The sequence below is a fragment of the Triticum aestivum genome, chromosome 1B (genome assembly GCF_018294505.1).
Source record: "Triticum aestivum cultivar Chinese Spring chromosome 1B, IWGSC CS RefSeq v2.1, whole genome shotgun sequence".
Classification (NCBI taxonomy): domain Eukaryota; kingdom Viridiplantae; phylum Streptophyta; class Magnoliopsida; order Poales; family Poaceae; genus Triticum; species Triticum aestivum.
In genome coordinates, this window is record NC_057795.1 from 682295306 (window position 1) to 682313701 (window position 18396).

General features: G+C 46.5%; 2 protein-coding genes and 1 non-coding gene across 3 annotated transcripts; all 3 read left to right on the forward strand.

Annotated features, from left to right (window-relative positions):
* The first annotated feature begins 1180 nt into the window (after positions 1–1180).
* Positions 1181–5855, forward strand: LOC123148893 (uncharacterized). Its single transcript, XM_044568414.1, has 5 exons — positions 1181–1405; positions 1524–3613; positions 4317–4377; positions 4455–4678; positions 5347–5855. The coding sequence occupies exons 2-5, from the start codon at positions 1593–1595 to the stop codon at positions 5399–5401; spliced, it is 2361 nt and encodes a 786-aa protein (XP_044424349.1). The 5' UTR covers positions 1181–1405; positions 1524–1592; the 3' UTR covers positions 5402–5855.
* A 2286-nt stretch (positions 5856–8141) lies between these two features.
* Positions 8142–11283, forward strand: LOC123100546 (probable GABA transporter 2). Its single transcript, XM_044522460.1, has 4 exons — positions 8142–8600; positions 9012–9109; positions 10160–10346; positions 10461–11283. The coding sequence occupies exons 1-4, from the start codon at positions 8258–8260 to the stop codon at positions 11216–11218; spliced, it is 1386 nt and encodes a 461-aa protein (XP_044378395.1). The 5' UTR covers positions 8142–8257; the 3' UTR covers positions 11219–11283.
* A 369-nt stretch (positions 11284–11652) lies between these two features.
* On the forward strand, positions 11653–11755 carry LOC123150736 (U6 spliceosomal RNA). Its single transcript, XR_006475325.1, has one exon. It is a non-coding gene; the product is annotated as a U6 spliceosomal RNA (small nuclear RNA).
* The last annotated feature ends 6641 nt before the right edge of the window (positions 11756–18396 follow it).

Here is an 18396-nt window from a genome sequence, read left to right on the forward strand (position 1 = left end):
CTGACAGACAAACTGTATTATATCATATACTGTAATTTACGAATAAACTAAGCTAAAGCAGCAACGGACCACATGCGTGAGTGTTTAGGCGCATATATTCGTCTGCTTTCCCTTGTCGTTGACAAATATCATTGCTTCTATTATACTACAAAAAATACCACAATCTCCTACTCCTACTAACCCACACCACTGATTTCATTTCCGTCTCCTTTTGAGATGCTCGCACCACACCACACCACACCACACCACGCCACTGATTGATTTGATTGGCGGTGCGCGTTAGTGGTGGCTGGCGGCATTATTGACGCCGAGAGAGAGCTAATAACTAAAAATTCAGATTCAGACCCAACAGCAATATCAACCGAAACGAGGGCGGCTATCATTAGCCTGCGCGCCATGGTCGATCGATTGATTAATCACGCAAAAAAGAAACTTATACATCACATATATAATTACACACGCGAACATCTTCGGAGTCTTTGTCATGGAGCGCATTGCCCTTACCGGGCGTGACGAATGCACCTACGTTTCATTTCGGGCGGCGGCGGCTTTTCTTTTATGGCAATATATCAGAACGTGTGGTTTTATATCAAGTATATTGCATTTCAACGAAATTTGAAGACAAATTAGGGAGTCTCTTTCAGTCGAAAATATCTGTGGTGGATGCGAGTTTTTGTCGGGAAGACTCTGCAAATAGAATCAAGAAAACGGAGGTGCATGATTAATTAATTGGGCATTTTTTCTTGGGTACTACTACATCCGTCTTTGTTTATTGGTCCTCTTCGTTTTTGTGTCAAAATTTGATCATAGATTTAACTGACAAAATTTTAATGCATGTTGATCGAAAATTTTCTTGGGTAGTGCCATTGTCAGTCCCAAGCCAACATTATGGATTAAGCAATGCCACTCATAATTTCTTGTGGGTGCACTTTTTAATCATAAATTTCTTGGCGAATTTGTTGCCAGGAGTACTGATTAACCCATGTTACTCTAGGAACAAATGCGCGTGGCATTAGTCAAGCAATCCCAGCTGGACACCCCGTTCTGTCCGTGGGCCCCACGCGTCAGTCAGCCCTCCAACTGGAGCACGCGGTTCCGCCGAACTCTGCCGGAGTATCGCGTTCACGCCCTCAACAATTGAAAATATTGCAGAGAGATCCCTCGCAAGTCACACCAGTACATAGCCGCTCTTCCACTTGCCCCCCTCCTCGTCCTCCTCGCCGCGGCCACTCCGCCACCACACTGCCACGCCGCCCACCGTCGCCAATGCCGACCGGCCTCCTCCTCGCCGCCGCCGCGAAGCTCTGAAGGAGAACCGGAGGCGCCGCCGCCGCGTACCCCGCGCCGTAGCCTCTGTGCCGCGGCCGAGAGCCGAGAGCCGCGAGCTCTCCGACGGCGCGTCGAGGTAACCGCCGCCGCCGCCGCCTCTCTCTGCCATCGCTGCTTAAGGCTCTCTACGGCCTATACCTACTATCTTCCGTTGGTATTCTCTGATCCGCCGCGATATCTTGCGGACTCTGCAGATTTCTCCAACTCCAACCGCTTTTACGGTTCTTGGTTCCGAGAAAGGGGGCGGGGGAGAATCCGGCGGCATGGGGAGCGAGACCAAGGAGATGAAGTACAGAAGGAGGGCGAGGGCGCCCGAGCCGGGGGACTACGGGCAATGCGGCGGCGGCGGCGGCGCGGTGGACTGGGCCGCGCTCAAGCAGCAGGACCCGGCGGAGCTGCTCCGGAAGCTGGACGAGATACGGGACCAGATCACCCGGTCCTGCGAGGCCGCGGGGCCGCGGGGGGCGGACCCGCCGCACCGCATGGGCCGGGGCGCCGTCTCCATGCGCCACGCGCACGCCGACCCCCTGCCACCCCCGCCGGGCCGTGGTGCGCTGCCGGAGTACTACCGCTCCTCGCGCCACGCCGGCCGGTACGGGCAAGGCGGGCCGCCGAGCTCGTACGACCAGCGGTCCGTGTGCGACGACAGGTACGCGAGGCAGCCGAGCGGGAGGTTCCGGCAGCCGCGCCCGGAGGGGCAGTGGGATGGCTACGGGTACGGCGGCCAGGGGAGCGGCCACCACAGCTCGTGCCAGTGCGCGCAGTGCGTGCACGGCCAGCGGGCCATGCCGCCGCAGGAGGAGAGCATTCCAATGGCGAGGTTCTTCGCGGGGCAGCAGAGGCCGCCGTACCAGTTCGACAGGTCGGCCTCGTCGATATCGTCGGAGTACGACCGGAGGTCGGTGGCCTCGTCGCTGTACTCGCACCTTTCCATGTCCAAGAGAAGGGTTGAGTACTTCAGCAAGAGGGCGGACAGCTTCTGCCGGCCGGCGAAGGGCGGCGCGCCGTTCGTCGTGTGCAGCTCCTGTAACCAGCTTCTGCAGCTGCCTCCTGGGAAATGCACATCACCGAAGCAGAATCGGGTTCAGTGTGGCTCCTGCTCAGAGGTTGTTACTTTCAAGCTCAAGGGTGTGAAAGTTCACCCGGCGATCCCATCATCGTCATTCAGTGTACCAAACAGTGTGAGAAGCTCAGATCGCCGGGCTCCTCAAAGTTCTGGGTGGTATCCATATGAGGATGATGACACTTCCAGTTTCGGTAGCTATCGACAGAAACAGAATTTTTCCGACAATCTGTCGCAGTCTTCTATTGGAAGCTATGGCAGCAGCACAAGCAAAGAGCGCGGGCCAAACAAGATCAGTCAGGTAAAACCTGTATCTGTCAGCAAGTCCAGATTTGCAGATAGCCCAAAAGATATATTATGTCAGGGAGATGCAGACAGTCAGGCCGAAGCTTCAGTTATTCGCACAATCAGTCCACAAGCCCCAGTTTTAGAGGACAAACTTGTTGATCCCTTTTCCAGCCAGCAAAATGATTGCAGTGGTGGGGATCAAATCAAGAGCAAGAGGTATGGCTTAAATAGCAAAGGAAACTTTGATGTTCGAGGTGAGAGGATTGATGTGAAATGTGAACAAAAGAGCAATGAAAGTCGGAAGGATGGATTTAGTGGAGAAACCGCGAAGAAGGCATATGGACAGAAATATCTCAAACAACTTAATGCTAGTTGTCCTGATGGTCACATTGGTAACAAGAACACGCGGAAGGCCAATAGTGATGATAGCAGGAGCAGCAGCTTAGAAGATGAAGCTACAAGCAAAAGGTATGAAGAAAAGAGCAAACAAGATGACAACAGCTTTGAAGTTCAGAGTGTTAATAAGAGATACGACAACTGCAACAAGGAAGGTTATAACAATGACTTTGGATTCGATAGCATAACTAAGACATGTGAAGAAGAGAGCATAGAAGATGATTATGCTAAATCACTGTCCTCAAACTGTGAAAATGCCAAGGGAGTAGCCAAAAATGAGTCATCAGTCAGTGAGCGAACAAATACTAGCTCGCATGTCTCTTCTGATGCTGGGCTAGATGAAATTCAATCTTCAGCTGGTAAGAGTGGGGATTCATCATTTTTTGGTGGTTTCTTAAAGAAAGGTTTCAAGGATCTTTCTTTATTCAACCAGTCTATGGACAGTGTCAAGGTTTCGATCAATGGTCATCCAATCTCTGAGCGTGCTCTTCGTAAGGCGGAGAAAAAAGCTGGTCCTGTTAGCCCTGGTTCATATTGGTAAGTCATTTCCCCTCATTTGGAATTCAGAACATGTCCTGTATTTGCAGCATATGCTGTATATCCTGTTGCCTTAGTTCATCGTTTACTCTAGCTGTCTAGCATCATCTGCCAAGAACATACACTTTTCTTAGATGCTGCCACAATCAAGAGACAAATAAATTGATCTGTATTCTCCTTAAGAATAAATTAGGTTTAACGGTGAGAATCATGATGAAGTATACTGAACCACTGTTATAAAACGACCATGCCTGATTCCACTGCATAACTCTTATGTAATATTTCCTTCCATAAGCTAAAGAAAGAAGGCTTTGCTTTTTTTTAGCCAAATTGGCCATTTCATCTTGAAATGATCACTAGACTAGTCTGTACATTCTTTCATAGACTTAAGATACTTGTTCATCATTGATTTGTATTCTTTGGTGATTGCTCCACTAAATGCTTTAAGCTCAAAATCAGAATTCAATGTTTGTCCGCCTTTAACCAGAGGCAACATTCTGATGAGTATACTTAGAAGGCAGATACAGATGCATGATTAAATAATAGTTTGTGCAATATTACCATGTAGCTAGTTTATAATTTGTTGCAATTCCGTTAGATCTTCAGCACAGAGATAGTCGGTTACAGTAACTTTTAATTCACAGGCATTGGAAATTTCTTTAAAGCAAAGGTAACATAGTGTTTTCTCTCTTTGCTAATTCAGGTATGACCAACGTGCTGGATTTTGGGGTGTCATGGGGCACGAGTGCAGCGGCATTATCCCTGTAAGATAATTCTTTTCCATGGGATGCTTTCCTAGAACTGCGTGTTTGCATGTCATGACCAGTCTCTCATTTTGCAGCCATTTATAAAAGAATTCAGTTACTCAATGCCCAAGAATTGTGCCGGTGGGAACACTGGAGTGCTTGTAAATGGCAGAGAACTTCATCAGAAAGATTTCGATTTGCTTGTAAAGAGAGGCCTTCAACGTTTCTCTGAAAAATCATATACCGTTGATATCTCAGGAAATGTGATTGATGCTGCAACCGGCGACAAATTACGCAGCCTTGGAAAGCTCGCTCCTACGTAAGTTCCTCCTTTACAGACTGCATTTCCTCGGGAAGAGTGGGCTATATCTATATGTATATTTTTGCTATCTTCGTATAAAAGGAAACTTCAACTCATTTTGATGTTAACACTAGTGCAACATTGTGGCCAAGTAGTTTTGGGTTTCTAGATATCTACAGTCTTCGGTAAAAATTCCCTGGCATTAGTGATATGTATTTGACAAATCATCTAATGGCTTAATCAATTACCCCTCCTGTGATTCACTACTTGATATGGATTAATTACCTAGCAGCAGGGGACTGCCTGTAAACATAATAGGCCAAAGTCAGTGTGGTCATGCCTTATTTCCATGCAGTAGGTCAACATCATTTGTTCACTTTCTTCTTTGACCATTGCTTGCTGTGGTTATTCTAAACCTTTTGTTCAATTGTTGTTTGTTTTCTACACGAAAGAAATTACTGATATCATGTGAACTTGTGCAAGGTTGTCAGTTTGGTCGTCGTATGGAAACGTGCAAGCATTATGCTAGAACTTTTTATTGCTTTTAGCCACAACTTGTCTCAACTCTGAGTACCATGTATTTAATAACCTCTTAAAATTCTTGATCAGCAAATCGTCTTTATCAATTTCCTCTAAACCATGTTTTTTTTAGTCAGGCACTAACCATTTCAATTTTCAAATGACAGAATCGAGAAGATGAAACGCGGTTTTGGCATGCACGTCCCCGAAGAGATAAGTTAGCACTCTTATGACAGTCTATGATGATGTCTCCTTCATTTCCTACCCCCACCCTACGCCATCAGAAAGCTGCATTTTTGCGAGCTAAATCTTTGGACTCTGCTATGGAAGAAAGCCTTTTAGACCATACTACTTCTTGCGGCCTGGCCGTGCGGCAGCATCAATAATACTCCCAGGAAAGGAAAACCTATTTCCACGCACTCCATTCCTTTACTTGAGATATATCTCTGTGATGGTATATTCGGGCAGAGGTATAGCCTCCAAGTTCCTCCTGTTGTGTTGTTTCTCGTCCCCATCTACTGCATATGTTCTTGAAGCAGTTCTCCCTCAGCATAGGTAGGCATTGGAATGTACCAGTATATGTCTTTTGTGGGGTTGTAATACACTGGTAGAATATTTCTACCTTGTAGAACCAACTGTAAATATCTATCTCTGAAATGCAAACCTGGTTTGGACACCTGTCTTGTTCCGGAGAATCACGATTACTATCTGTCAGTTTGTACCATGGTTGGAATGCTATAATAACATGGTGTACATATTGCTGCAACTCTGTTCTTTGTACTGCTGTTCTTGTCTGAAGAGCAGCCAATCCTTGGGTTTCTCCCGGTCAATGTTGCCGGCACATGGGAATGGGTGGAAGCTGAAGTGAATACAAGCTGCATGTTTGAATCGATTGTGTCAGCATATCTTTTCTTTTTAATCCGAGTCAAGCTGACACGTCATGCGGAAATTGGATCTTGCTATACAGTCAGAGATGGATGATCAGTCCGATCTTCAGTTGTCTTGCTTACCGGGCTGCTAACATTTTACCGCCGCGCGCTTTTCTTCTTCTTCTTCTTCTTCTTGTTCTTTGAGGATACTAATGTTTATTCACCGGAGACGAAACACAACGTATGCGTTCAAAAGTGATCTAGATGCACTTATATTTCTTTTTACAGAGGGAGTAAGTTCGAACAACACTTCACAGACTTATGCTCCAGCTGATATCTAGGACTCAGTGAGTCTCTCAACCGCCCTATCTGTCAGTACGTACCATGTCCAACTTTGACCAAGTTGCAATGGGCCAATACTTTGACCAAGTTGCAATGGGCCAATACTTTGACCAAGTTGCAATGGGCCAATGAGCAGGCCACATGGATGAAAAACGGTTTGTTTTATCTTCTCTTGAACAATTGAATGTGACTAGTGTTGTTATACTATGATTCATTCATCTCTGAAAGTGCTATCTTCATAGTAATTTATATTCCCTTTATCTTGGTACTGACATTTTTGGTACTAGTGTAGTGTAAAAAACGCTCTTATATTTTTTCTTAATATTTTTTACTTTTTTTCCTATACTATAAAGCTATTCAAAAAATCCCAGGGTGGGCCGTGGCCCACCCTGTCCACCCTCTGCCTCCGCCACTGCATGTCCCACGTGCTTGACCACTGCAAGGCCGCCCCCACATCCGCTTATGCGAGCTCGCCGTCACGTTCTACATGGAACGAACGAAATTACCCATATCATATGAACTTGTGCATGATCGTCACTTTGGCCGTCATACGGAAACGTGCAAGTATTATGTTACTGCCCATGTTCACTTTTACAAGGCTTTGTAGATGTGTGTTCTCTGAATTGCAACCATGGTTGGTGCAATACACTTGTACCACCCATTCTTCAAAAGTACTACTCCCTCTGTAAAAAAATATAAGAGCGTTTGGATCACTGAAGTACTGATCTAAACCATTTTTGGAACATGGTTGGAATTCTATAATAACGCAGTGTGTATACTGTTGCAACTCTATTTTCGTTATGGTCAGTTTTCTTGGCTCAAGACCAGTTAAATCCTGCGTTTTTCCATGGTCAATGTGTGTCGCCGGCACATGGGCAAGCTGGAGGGTGAAATAGATACACTTTTGCATATTTGATAGTCTGAATCACGTGGAGATTAATCAGGGCTTGGTTATCTTCTTCCTCTTTATTTGGAGTAGACTATATCATGCACTAGATTAAATTATGTATATTCAGAGAGAAAGCAGAGCATATGCCGAAGTGTTGGGTCTACTGACACTCCACAGACTTTGGGTTCAGTTGCTACGACCCAGTCGGTCTCTCAAGTGCCATGTCAGTAGTTGAACCTTGTAGGCGTGTACCATGTCCAGCTTTGAATGTTTCCTTTTGCCATATCAGTGGTAAATCTTACCCCCATGAGAAAACACAAGAGACCTTGCGTGTCGATGCATTTTTTTGATGGGAAAAGAGATGTACGTGACGCCTGCATAGAGGTACGGTACGGTACGACACCGTAGTGCTACGAGTTAGGCGCCGCCGGACGTAGCGGCCTGCATGCGGGCTTGACCGTGCCGAGTAGGTCACGAAATGCGACATGGTCAAGGTGAGCCGCGCGCATGAAACCATGCATGCCATGTTGGTATACAATATTATGATTCTCGTGTTTGAAAATGCCATCTTTGAGCAACTGGATGGGGCCACTGTTGTTATACTATGATCCATCATTCACCTCTGAAGTTTGAAAATTGCTATGTTCGTAGTAACTTATATATTTGACTTGCGGTCAGGCTGGTGGTAACCGCCGGCACCTACTGCTCCGTGTGATATATGTGTGTGATCCTGCCGGCCTCACCTCCACCGGAGTACTCACTTGGGAGTTGTGACCCTGCGACTCCGGGAGCTATCTTCTTTCAAGTCGTGTATGCTGTGCTCCCTTGTCCCATCTCGCCAGCATTGGTTGACTGAGCCACCTCCATCGTCGGCCGGCCTCCATGTACTACGTATCTGCGCGTGCATGGTGACGCCGTGAGCCCGTGGCAGACCACCATCCATCAACCTTGCCACGAACCCAAAAGCAAGGAGCACCAATGGCCGTCGCCGTCGCCGATGAGGCCGCGACGCGCCGCGGCGAGCGTGGCGACGGCGAAGGGAAGGCGGCGGCGGGGGACGCGGGGGCGGCGTTCGTGCTGGAGTCCAAGGGGACCTGGTGGCACGCGGGGTTCCACCTCACCACGGCCATGGTGGGGCCGGCGGTGCTGTCGCTGCCGTACGCGCTCCGGGGCATCGGCTGGGCGCTGGGCCTCGCCACGCTCACCGCGCTCGCCGCCGTCTCCTTCTACACCTACTACGCCATGTCCCGGGTGCTCGACCACTGCGAGGCCGCCGGCCGCCGCCACATACGCTTCCGCGACCTCGCCGCCGACGTCCTCGGTACGCACCATGTAGCTGCTTCATCATCATTGCTCACTCTCTTCAGCTTACTAGGCATGAGTATTTCTAGATCACCAATTTGATCGATAGAATTAAGTAACGTTAGAAATTTTATCTAAATACGATTGGATGGTATGTTTTTAGCATATAATAGTAACCTTTTTGTTAATCGGATGTATATAGGCTCGTTTTAGTTTGTTTGTTCATTTATTTCAGTTCATATTAAAATATTAACATATTTTATATTTGTAGAACGGAGGGAGTACGTGTTTTATTGACCCTTGATGATCTAGAAATATCCGTATGTGCCTTAAAGGCTTAAATACAACTGAAGTGAGGTAGTACTGTAGTGTAGGAGTACTCATCAGTAGTTGATATGAACCGACTGATGAGCGGTATGATTTTTGGTAGGTTCTGGATGGGCGTTCTACCTAATGGTGGCCGTGCAGGGTGCTATCAACGTCGGGGTCACCATTGGCAGTATCTTGCTCGCCGGCAACTCTCTACAGGTAATCAGTCGATTATATTCTCTTTTTTTTGCGGATGAAGTCGATTGTATTCTAACCGTTGGGATGATCTGTGCTCACAATATTAGTGAGCCTCCTTTGTTTTTTTTTTTGCAAAAATATTTCTAATGATGGATATATTGATATTGATTTGGTATTATTCTCATACTTTTTACAAAACTTATTAGCGCAGTGATGTCACTTGTGAGATACTCCCTTCGTTCCTAAATAGATGGTGTATAACTTCAGTTAAAACGTCAATTATTTCTAAGTTTGACCAAGTATATAGAAGAAACTATTAGCAACTATATATTGAATAAATACATGATAGAAATGTATGGTGACCCCGCAAAATATGTATTTAATGGTGGATATATTGATATTCATTCGATAATGTTTATCTTCATATTTTTGTATATATGCTTGGTCAAACTTAAAAAACATTGACTTTTTGACTCAGTTTACATATGTCATCTATTAGGGGACGGATACAATATTGTATACTACCAAAACTGCAATTTTGGAGTAACTAGTAGAATACCCGTGTGTTGCTACGTGCATTTGAAATATTTTGCCATAATACATGCAACACTAAATGACTAGTATTAGTTGCATGATTTCTTATATGTACATGACCTTTGTAATTCAAATCAAGATATACTATGCTGTGTGGAAACCTCCGGCTTCCCTACAAATCATTAAATGGCAAAGATTTAGTAAAAACTCATCCGGTTTATAAAACGTAAAGCGGAATAACAGCCATGTAATTCTTCGGAGAATGTAGTTGATCACGCTAAAATTGTGTTTTGATTTCACAAACATGTCACCCCCCTGCCCCCAACCCACTATTTGTTTTTATTCACGGTCAAATAATTGGTCTTTGTTGCGTTGGTCACTGATGTTTTGGAATGGAACCAATGGTCAATGGCTATCTTTGTCTTTTTGCCCTTAATATTGTCAAAATCTTGGCTAGCTAAATCGAAATCAAAACGTCACTCTAATTAAGTATCTAAGCTTAATTGATCTTCCTCTGACAAGTGTATAACTGTGCAGATTATGTACAGCAGCTTGGTGCCAGATGGCCCTTTGAAGCTGTACCATTTCATCATCGCCGTCGCCTCCGTGCTGGCTCTCTTGTCCCAGATGCCCTCATTCCACTCGCTGCGGTACATTAACCTCGGCTCGTTGGTCCTTAGCGTCGGCTACACCATCCTCGTCTCCGCCGCTTGCATTCGGGCAGGTACGCACAAACATCAACAATGATGCATATATGCTTCTATATCTATGTTGTACTCGGTGTTTTCATACAAAAAACAACCACAAAAAAACTTCAAAGTCGATCTCCACATGATAGGTCTCTCGAGCAATGCTCCGGCGAAGGATTACTCGCTGAGCACATCCAAGTCGGAGAAGACTTTCGACGCCTTCCTCTCCGTCTCCATCCTAGCCGCCGCGTTCGGCAACGGCATCCTGCCCGAGATCCAGGCCACGCTGGTACCTCCGGCGGCGGGGAAGATGGTGAAGGCGTTGGTGATTAACTACTCGGTGGCCTTCTTCACCTTCTACCCGCTGGCCATCACCGGCTACTGGGCCTTCGGCCAAACGGTCCAGTCCAACGCCATCCAAAGCCTGATGCCGAACGCAGGACCCTCGCTGGCGCCGAGGTGGCTGCTCTGCCTCACCGTCGTGCTCGTCCTCTTCCAGCTCTTGGCCATCGCGCTCCTCTACGCGCAGGTGGTGTACGAGGTCATGGAGAAAAGGGTGGCGGACGCGACACGGGCGAGGTTCTCGTGGCGAAACCTGTTGCCGCGGGTGGCGATGCGGACCTTGTACGTGGCGGTCTGCGCATTTGTGGCGGCGGCGCTGCCGTTCTTCGGCGAGATCGTGGGCGTGGTCGGCGCCGTGGGGTACATCCCGCTCGACTTTATACTCCCCGTCGTCATGTACAACATGGTGGTGTCGCCGCCTAGGAGGTCGGTGGTGTATATGACCAACGTGGCGATCATGGTCTTGTTCACCGGCCTCGGGGTCATTGGCGCCGTCGCATCCGTGAGGAAGCTCGTGCTCAATGCCGGGCGTTTCAAGCTCTTCAACGACCATGTCGTCAAATGAATTGATTTCTTGCTTCTGTCACACGACCTCGATCTCTCGTCGGATATCTAGTTATGTATTGTTAGGATAGGTGCACAACATTTTTTATTTACTTTTGATAAACTGCATCACAACACAATCTAACTACGGGGATAAACTCCACACGATAATATGGAGGCGTGTGGCACCTTTTTTTTTTTTTTTGAGGGAGGAGGCGTGTGGCACCGAGGAAGAAAAACACTACGCTCTGGCTCTCTGCTGGTTTGGGCCACGTAATGGGATGCAGCCCACGTCTAGTCTACCGATGGGCTTTTGGGCCTGCAGGATCGGGCTCCTTCGCTCACGCGGGCGCGGCCGGGGAGAGCAAAACACAGCAGTGTAAGGTTGTTTAGTCCCACCTCGGGTACGCAAGAACTGCTCAACCGGTTTATAAGCTCGAGCGCGCCAGCAGACTTGTCCCTTCGGGGACATCCGATAAAATTGGAACGATACAGAGAAGATTAGCATGGCCCCTGCGCAAGGATGACACGCACAAATCGAGAAATGGTCCAATTTTTTTAAGATTTTGCGCGCCGGTCCCTGGGACGTGTGTTCTCTATTGCATCTATGCCCCTGGAGCCTTCTTTCAGATTCAGCGGGCATTGTCTTTCCTTATACGTAATAATTTCAACAAGACCCTTCTGTCCGCCGGTATTTCCTTAGCCACGCCATATCCACTAGTCAATACTCTGTTTTTGTCAGCCCCTTCTCATCTCTGCAATCTATAGTCCTCACAGTTTGGCCCCTTTTTTTTCAAGACACGATTTCTCACCACCTTATGTTTCTGGTAATTAGACCCCTAACTAAATCTTAATCTCAATTGTAGGATATGTTGAGAATGATATCCTGGAGAACAAATTCATAGGTTCCGGTGGCCATCCTGGTCAAAGAAAAACAACATAAACCTTTGATGATCTCTATGCAACATATACTAGATTTGGACATTTTGATGATCCTACATTCGATCATCAGAGCATACCTAAATATATAATACACGGTCAAAGAAAAAACTAACGTTAATCATGTCATTTACATAGCCACTCGTATTCACGTATTGACTCAAATCACTCATATAAAAGAGGTATGTGAGAACGAGCATGCAATTTATCAAAGGTTAATGGTTACGCCACAGATTGTCACAATATGGCACATTTAATGGCAATGACAGAAGCTTCTTTACCCCCGACATGTTACAACGACCTCAACGCATGACCAATATGAATGTAGTCGTGGTATGCCATTGCATGGAGGCAAAGAGATGATGGCATATTGGCAGACTTGCCGAAGATGAGGGGAGTATATGAGTAGTTGGTGGGGATGGAAGAAAACTCTACATTAAAAATGGGCACAAGCTCTTGATTGCATTAGTGTGACCTGGTGACACGAGCTGATGAATGAGTTACAGATGTGGCAGACATAGGTAGTGGGTTGTAACTATTTAGCAATAGCGGACTTTGTCAAAATCTTGTTTTGATAGGCCTAAACATCAGAAAAATAATTGTACATGTAAGTTTATATACCATTGTGGCGGTCATTTGTAATCCCGACAAAGTGGTAGGAGCATCAGGAGTGCACGATTATTGCCCTCCTTTTACATAACTTGTAGTTATCGGAAATATGGGGAAAAGCTATTGAAAGACCATCCTGTAGTAAAGAAAATCTGAAAGATGCCAGATAAAAAAATTGAAACTTAACTCGGCTCATGTGGTTGGTGATTGTACAGATTTGCTTCATGCACAAGAATCAAGTCCCATGACCAATACTCTACCGTGTCAATAAAGCAAAATAGAAAAAAAAGTGTTACAGGATGGCCAATATTTCTCTAAAAATGAGCTCCAATGTCTATGATTTTCATACATTGCTCAACATATTGACTTGACAAGATGTTCCATTCCACTTAGCAAATATTACATGTACATGTTTATATATCATGATGTCATTTCTCCAATGAAGTGATAGCAGCATGGGTGATGTAGGATGGAACCCTATGGAGACGATCTTTCACGTTTGGAATGGATCCTACGGGGAGACACGAAGAACGAGCGGAAGAAAACAAAGGGAATCACGGGGGAAAACGAGAGAAACACTCAACCGACAAGGAATCAATCACACGAGGGCTAGATCACCGAGCACACAAGGTAGCACAAGATTCAAAATCAACAAAGGTAAGATACACGAGTAACCGTTCTTCTCCGTGAGGAGGTCTTGGGGGTCTTCCCTTGAAGGGGTCTTGAATCCGCTTGGGGGATCTTCTCCGAAGAGGTCGTGAGCTCCGAGGAGAAGTAACCAAGTGGATGAGCAAGACTCTCACACAAAATATGAGCTAAACCAATGCTAACCCTAGCTAGGAGGTGGGAGAGACCTATTTATAGTCGTAGTGCAAATGGAAGTCAAAGTGAAGGGGTACAAGGGCTCCAGCCCGCGGGCGCGGTCACTCAGGTGTCGGACGTCCGGAAGACGTCGGAAGTCCGGAGGCTCGGGACGGTCCGGACATCCGGCAGGGCTCGGACGTCCGTAGATTCGGCTCTGTCGTGGGTGCGTCGGACGTCCGGAGAGGGCCGGTCGTCCGGAGCTTCGGGACGGTCCGGACGTCGGATGACTGTCGGTCGTCCGTAGATTCGGCTCGGTTGCCTGTCGCCCGGTCATCCGGTCCGCTTCGGACATCCGTAGATTTGGTTCAGGTGGTCAAGTACCGGACGTCCAGAGAGCTCGGTCGTCCGTGTCCTGGGACTCGTCGGACGTCCTTTGACTTGGTCGGTCGTCCGACGCCTGTAGCTTCCAAAGCAGCTCTTCTTCTTGTCCATCACGCTTGGGGTCCTTGCCGTCTTGGCTCTTACGTGTAGCTGTTCCGTGGCTCTTCTCGAAGCACCTGATCACACATAGAGTTTCCGAATGAGGTAGTAGCCATGTCTCGTGAGTAGAAAGAGGGAGTTCGGAGAGGACTGAGTTCACCTTATCTTCAATAGCCTTGGCTCGAGCTCGTGTCATGGGTCCAAGTGGTGTTGAGGGAGGTGTAGGTACGTCCATGGGGATGAGCGAGGGATGCTCCGCATCATCTCCCCCCCCCCTTGGGAGAGATCCGACCTCGGATCAAAAGCTTCATCTCCATGGTATGGCGCGAGGTCCTTGACGTTGAAGATGTCGCTCACATTGTACTTGCCTCGTGGTAGGTCGACCTTGTAGGTGTTGTCGTTGTAGCGTGCTAGCACCTTGAAGGGTCCATCGGCTCGAGGGAGAAGCTTGGACTTGCGTTCATTGGGGAAGCGGTCCTTGCGAAGGTGTAGCCACACGAGATCACCAATGTTGAAGATCATGGGTTGTTTGTTGACGTTGAGCTTGGTCGTTAGTCGTTGTACTTGGCGCTCAATGGTGTGCCTTGTATCCTCATGCATCTTCTTGATGTAGTTTGCCCGTGCACTCGCATCCATGTTGGTGCGCTCTTGTAGAGGAAGAGGTAGAATGTCCAATGGTGACAACAGGTTGAAGCCGTAGACGACCTCGAAGGGGGACTTGCCGGTTGTCGAATGTCTTGCATGGTTGTAGGCGTATTCGGCGATGGGTAGACATGCTTCCCACTCCTTGATGTTCTTCTTGATCAACACGCGAAGTAGAGTGGAGAGAGTCCGGTTCGTCACCTCTATTTGGCCGTCGGTTTGAGGATGGTATGCGGATGAGACCAAGAGCTTGATTCCGAGCTTGGCGCAAAGGGTCTTCCAGAAGTAACTCAAGAACTTGACGTCGCGGTCCGAGACAATCGTCTTTGGCACTCCATGAAGTCGCAAGATTTCCCTAAAAAGAGATTGACAATATGTGAAGCATCGTCTATCTTGTTGCAAGGAATGAAATGTGCCATCTTAGAAAATCGGTCCACAACAATAAAGACAGAATCCTTGCCATTTTGAGTTCTAGGCAAACCAAGTACAAAATCCATGCTAATGTCTTTCCAAGGTTGATAAGGAATAGGAAGGGGCATGTAAAGACCATGGGATTGAGCTTTAGACTTAGCTTTGTGACATGTAGAGCAACGGTTGGTGAAGCGTGAGACGTCGCGGAACATCTTGGGCCAAAAGTAGTTCTTGGAGAGCGTGGCGAATGTTTTGTCACGTCCAAAGTGTCCCATGAGTCCGCCTCCATGAGCCTCTTGCAAAAGGAGAAAACGAAGAGAAGACTCGGGAATGCATAGTTTGTTAGCTCTCATAAGATAATCATCTTTTATGTAATATTGTTCCCAAGACGTGTGTGTCAAACACTTAGCATAAGGAGTAGCAAAAGAAGGATCATGCTCATACAAGTCTTTTATATGCTCAAAACCAATAACATTCAACTCAAGTTTAGTGACAAGTGTGCATATGCGTGAGAGTGCATCCGCAACTACATTTTCCTTACCCTTAATGTATTTGATCACATATGGGAAAGATTGAATAAATTCACTCCATTTGGCATGTCGCTTGTTCAACTTAGTTTGACCTTTTAAGTACTTAAGCGTTTCATGATCGGTGTGTATGACAAACTCACGAGGTCTAAGATAATGTTCCCAAACATGTAGCACACGCACTAAAGCATACATTTTTTTGTCATAAATGGGATAGTTAAGTTGAGCACCGGAGAGTTTTTCAATAAAATAAGCAATGGCTCGTTTTTCTTGCATCAAAACTCCGCCAATTCCGGTGCCACTTGCATCACAATGAACCTCAAAAGTTTTGTCAAAGTTGGGCAAAGCAAGAATCGGAGCATGAGTAAGCAAAGACTTGAGCTCATCAAAAGCGATGGATTGCAAAGATCCCCAAACAAAAGGAGCATTCTTCTTACTCAAGGCGTGCAAAGGAGTGGCGATTGTGCTAAAGTTTTTCACAAAGCGGCGATAAAATCCTGAAAGACCAAGAAAACTACGCACTTGTTGCAAATTGGTGGGTTGGGGACAAGTTTTAATTGCCTCAATCTTAGATTCATCAACATGGACACCCTTGGAAGAGACAACAAAACCCAAGAAAACCACTTTGTCAACACCAAACGTGCATTTTTTTCAAGTTTACATAAAGACGTTCCTTGCGAAGGGTTTGCAAAACAGATTTAACATGATTAATATGCTCTTTCATGGTTTTGCTAAACACAAGAATATCATCGAAGTAAACCACAACAAAGACTCCAATGTAAGGTCGAAGCACATGATGCATAAGACGCACGAAAATACCGGGAGCTTCCAATAAACCCATAGGCATGACTAATCACTCATATAAGCCAAATTTGGTTTTGAAAGCAGTTTTCCATTCATCACCCTCTTGTATGCGGATTTGATAATAACCACTTTTAAGATCAATTTTTGAGAAAAAGTTGGCTCCACTAAGTTCATCAAGCATATCATCTAAGCGCGGAATGGGATGCCTATAGCGAACGGTAATAGGATTTATAGGTCTACAATCGGAACACAAACGGAAACTTCCATCGGGCTTAGGCACAAGTATAATGGGAACGGCACAAGGGCTTAGGCTTTCACGTACATGACCGTTGTCGATGAGTTGTTGTACTTGCCATTGAATCTCCTTAGTTTCTTCGGGGTTGACGCGGTATGGAGCTTTGTTTGGGAGAGGCGCTCCGGGGATGAGGTCGATTCGATGCTCAATGCCTCAGAGAGGAGGTAGACCCGGAGGTAGCTCATCGGGGAAAACATCTTGGAATTCCTGCAAAATAGATTGAAATACTAAAGGTAACTCATGAGAGTTGTTAGTTGTTGGCTCTCCATCCTTGCACACAAGGACAAAGTGCATAACACTCGATGGGTTCTCACACACTTCTCTCATCTCACTTTTTGTGGCAAATAGGACTAGGTTTTGCTCTCTAGGCGAAGAGGCGCTCAAGTTTGGCTTGTGGCTCTCACTCACTTTTGGGTGGATCACTTTCTCACTCTTCTCTCCATGATGGGGGCTTGCTTGTCGGCTATCACTTGACTAGGAGACATAGGTCATAGCACATATTCCTTCCCTTTGATCTTGAAGCTATAGTGATTGGTGCACCCGTTGTGGATGACACCACGGTCGAATTGCCATGGTCGACCAAGAAGGAGATGGCAAACGGTCATTGGGACCACATCACACTCCAAAGTGTCCTCATATGCACCAATTTTGAAGGAGACTTGGACTGTATGCTCGACTCGTATAGTGCCGGAGTCACTTAGCCATTGAACCTTGTAGGGATGCGGGTGCTTCCTCTTTACCAATTGAAGCTTGGAGCATAGTTCTTCACTTGCCAAGTTGTGGCAACTACCTCCATCGATGATGACCTTGACGGACCTTCCATTGATGCCGGCCTTTGTGTGGAAGATGTGGCATCTTTGGTCTTCTTCTTGTTGATGTTGAAGAGTCAAGACCTTGGAGACAACGAGAGTGGGGCTCGAATCTTCATCACAAAAGACTTGATCATCTTCATCCTCATTCACTCGCCGGTGTATGGCCACTTGCTCAAGGGCTTCCATTTCCTCTTCACTCATGGAGTCATAGGTACCATCGTCGTTGAGGATCATGGTGTGCTTGTTCATGCATTGATAGGACTTGTGGCCTCGGCCGCCGCAAGTGAAACACTTGAAGGAGCTTGTCTTGACGATCTCATCGGTCGGAGTAGATGAAGAAGCACGCGGCTTGAAGTTGCTTGTAGTAGGAGGAAGACGACTTGAAGTTGCCGAAGTTTTCTTGTAACTTGACTTGTCGTCGTTGCTTGGAGAAGGCTTGGTTAATGTAGATGTTGGAGGAGTCGTTGAATCTTGGTTGGTGGAGAAACCGTAGGTCTTGGATGAGTACTTGGCGTACTTGAAGTCATCTTGCACTTGACGTTCGGCCTTGGTAGCTTGATGCACGAGCTCAATGAGGTTGGAGTATGGTTGGAAGTCGGCAATCTTCTTGATGGGATGATTGAGTCCATTCAAGAAACGTGCCATAGTTTGCTCATCATCTTCCGTGACACTGGCTCGAATCATGGCTATCTCCATTTCCTTGTAGTATTCTTCAACACTCTTTGTTCCTTGCTTGGTGTAAGGGCATATTTATTCCCAATATGTTTTGGTGATTGATGACAATGCTTGTGCGGACTAATCGTGTGTGTTAGTTCTTTCAGAGATTCATCCATTGGCACGAGACGATTTCCTCCCCTCGGTGTTGTAATTCAAGACG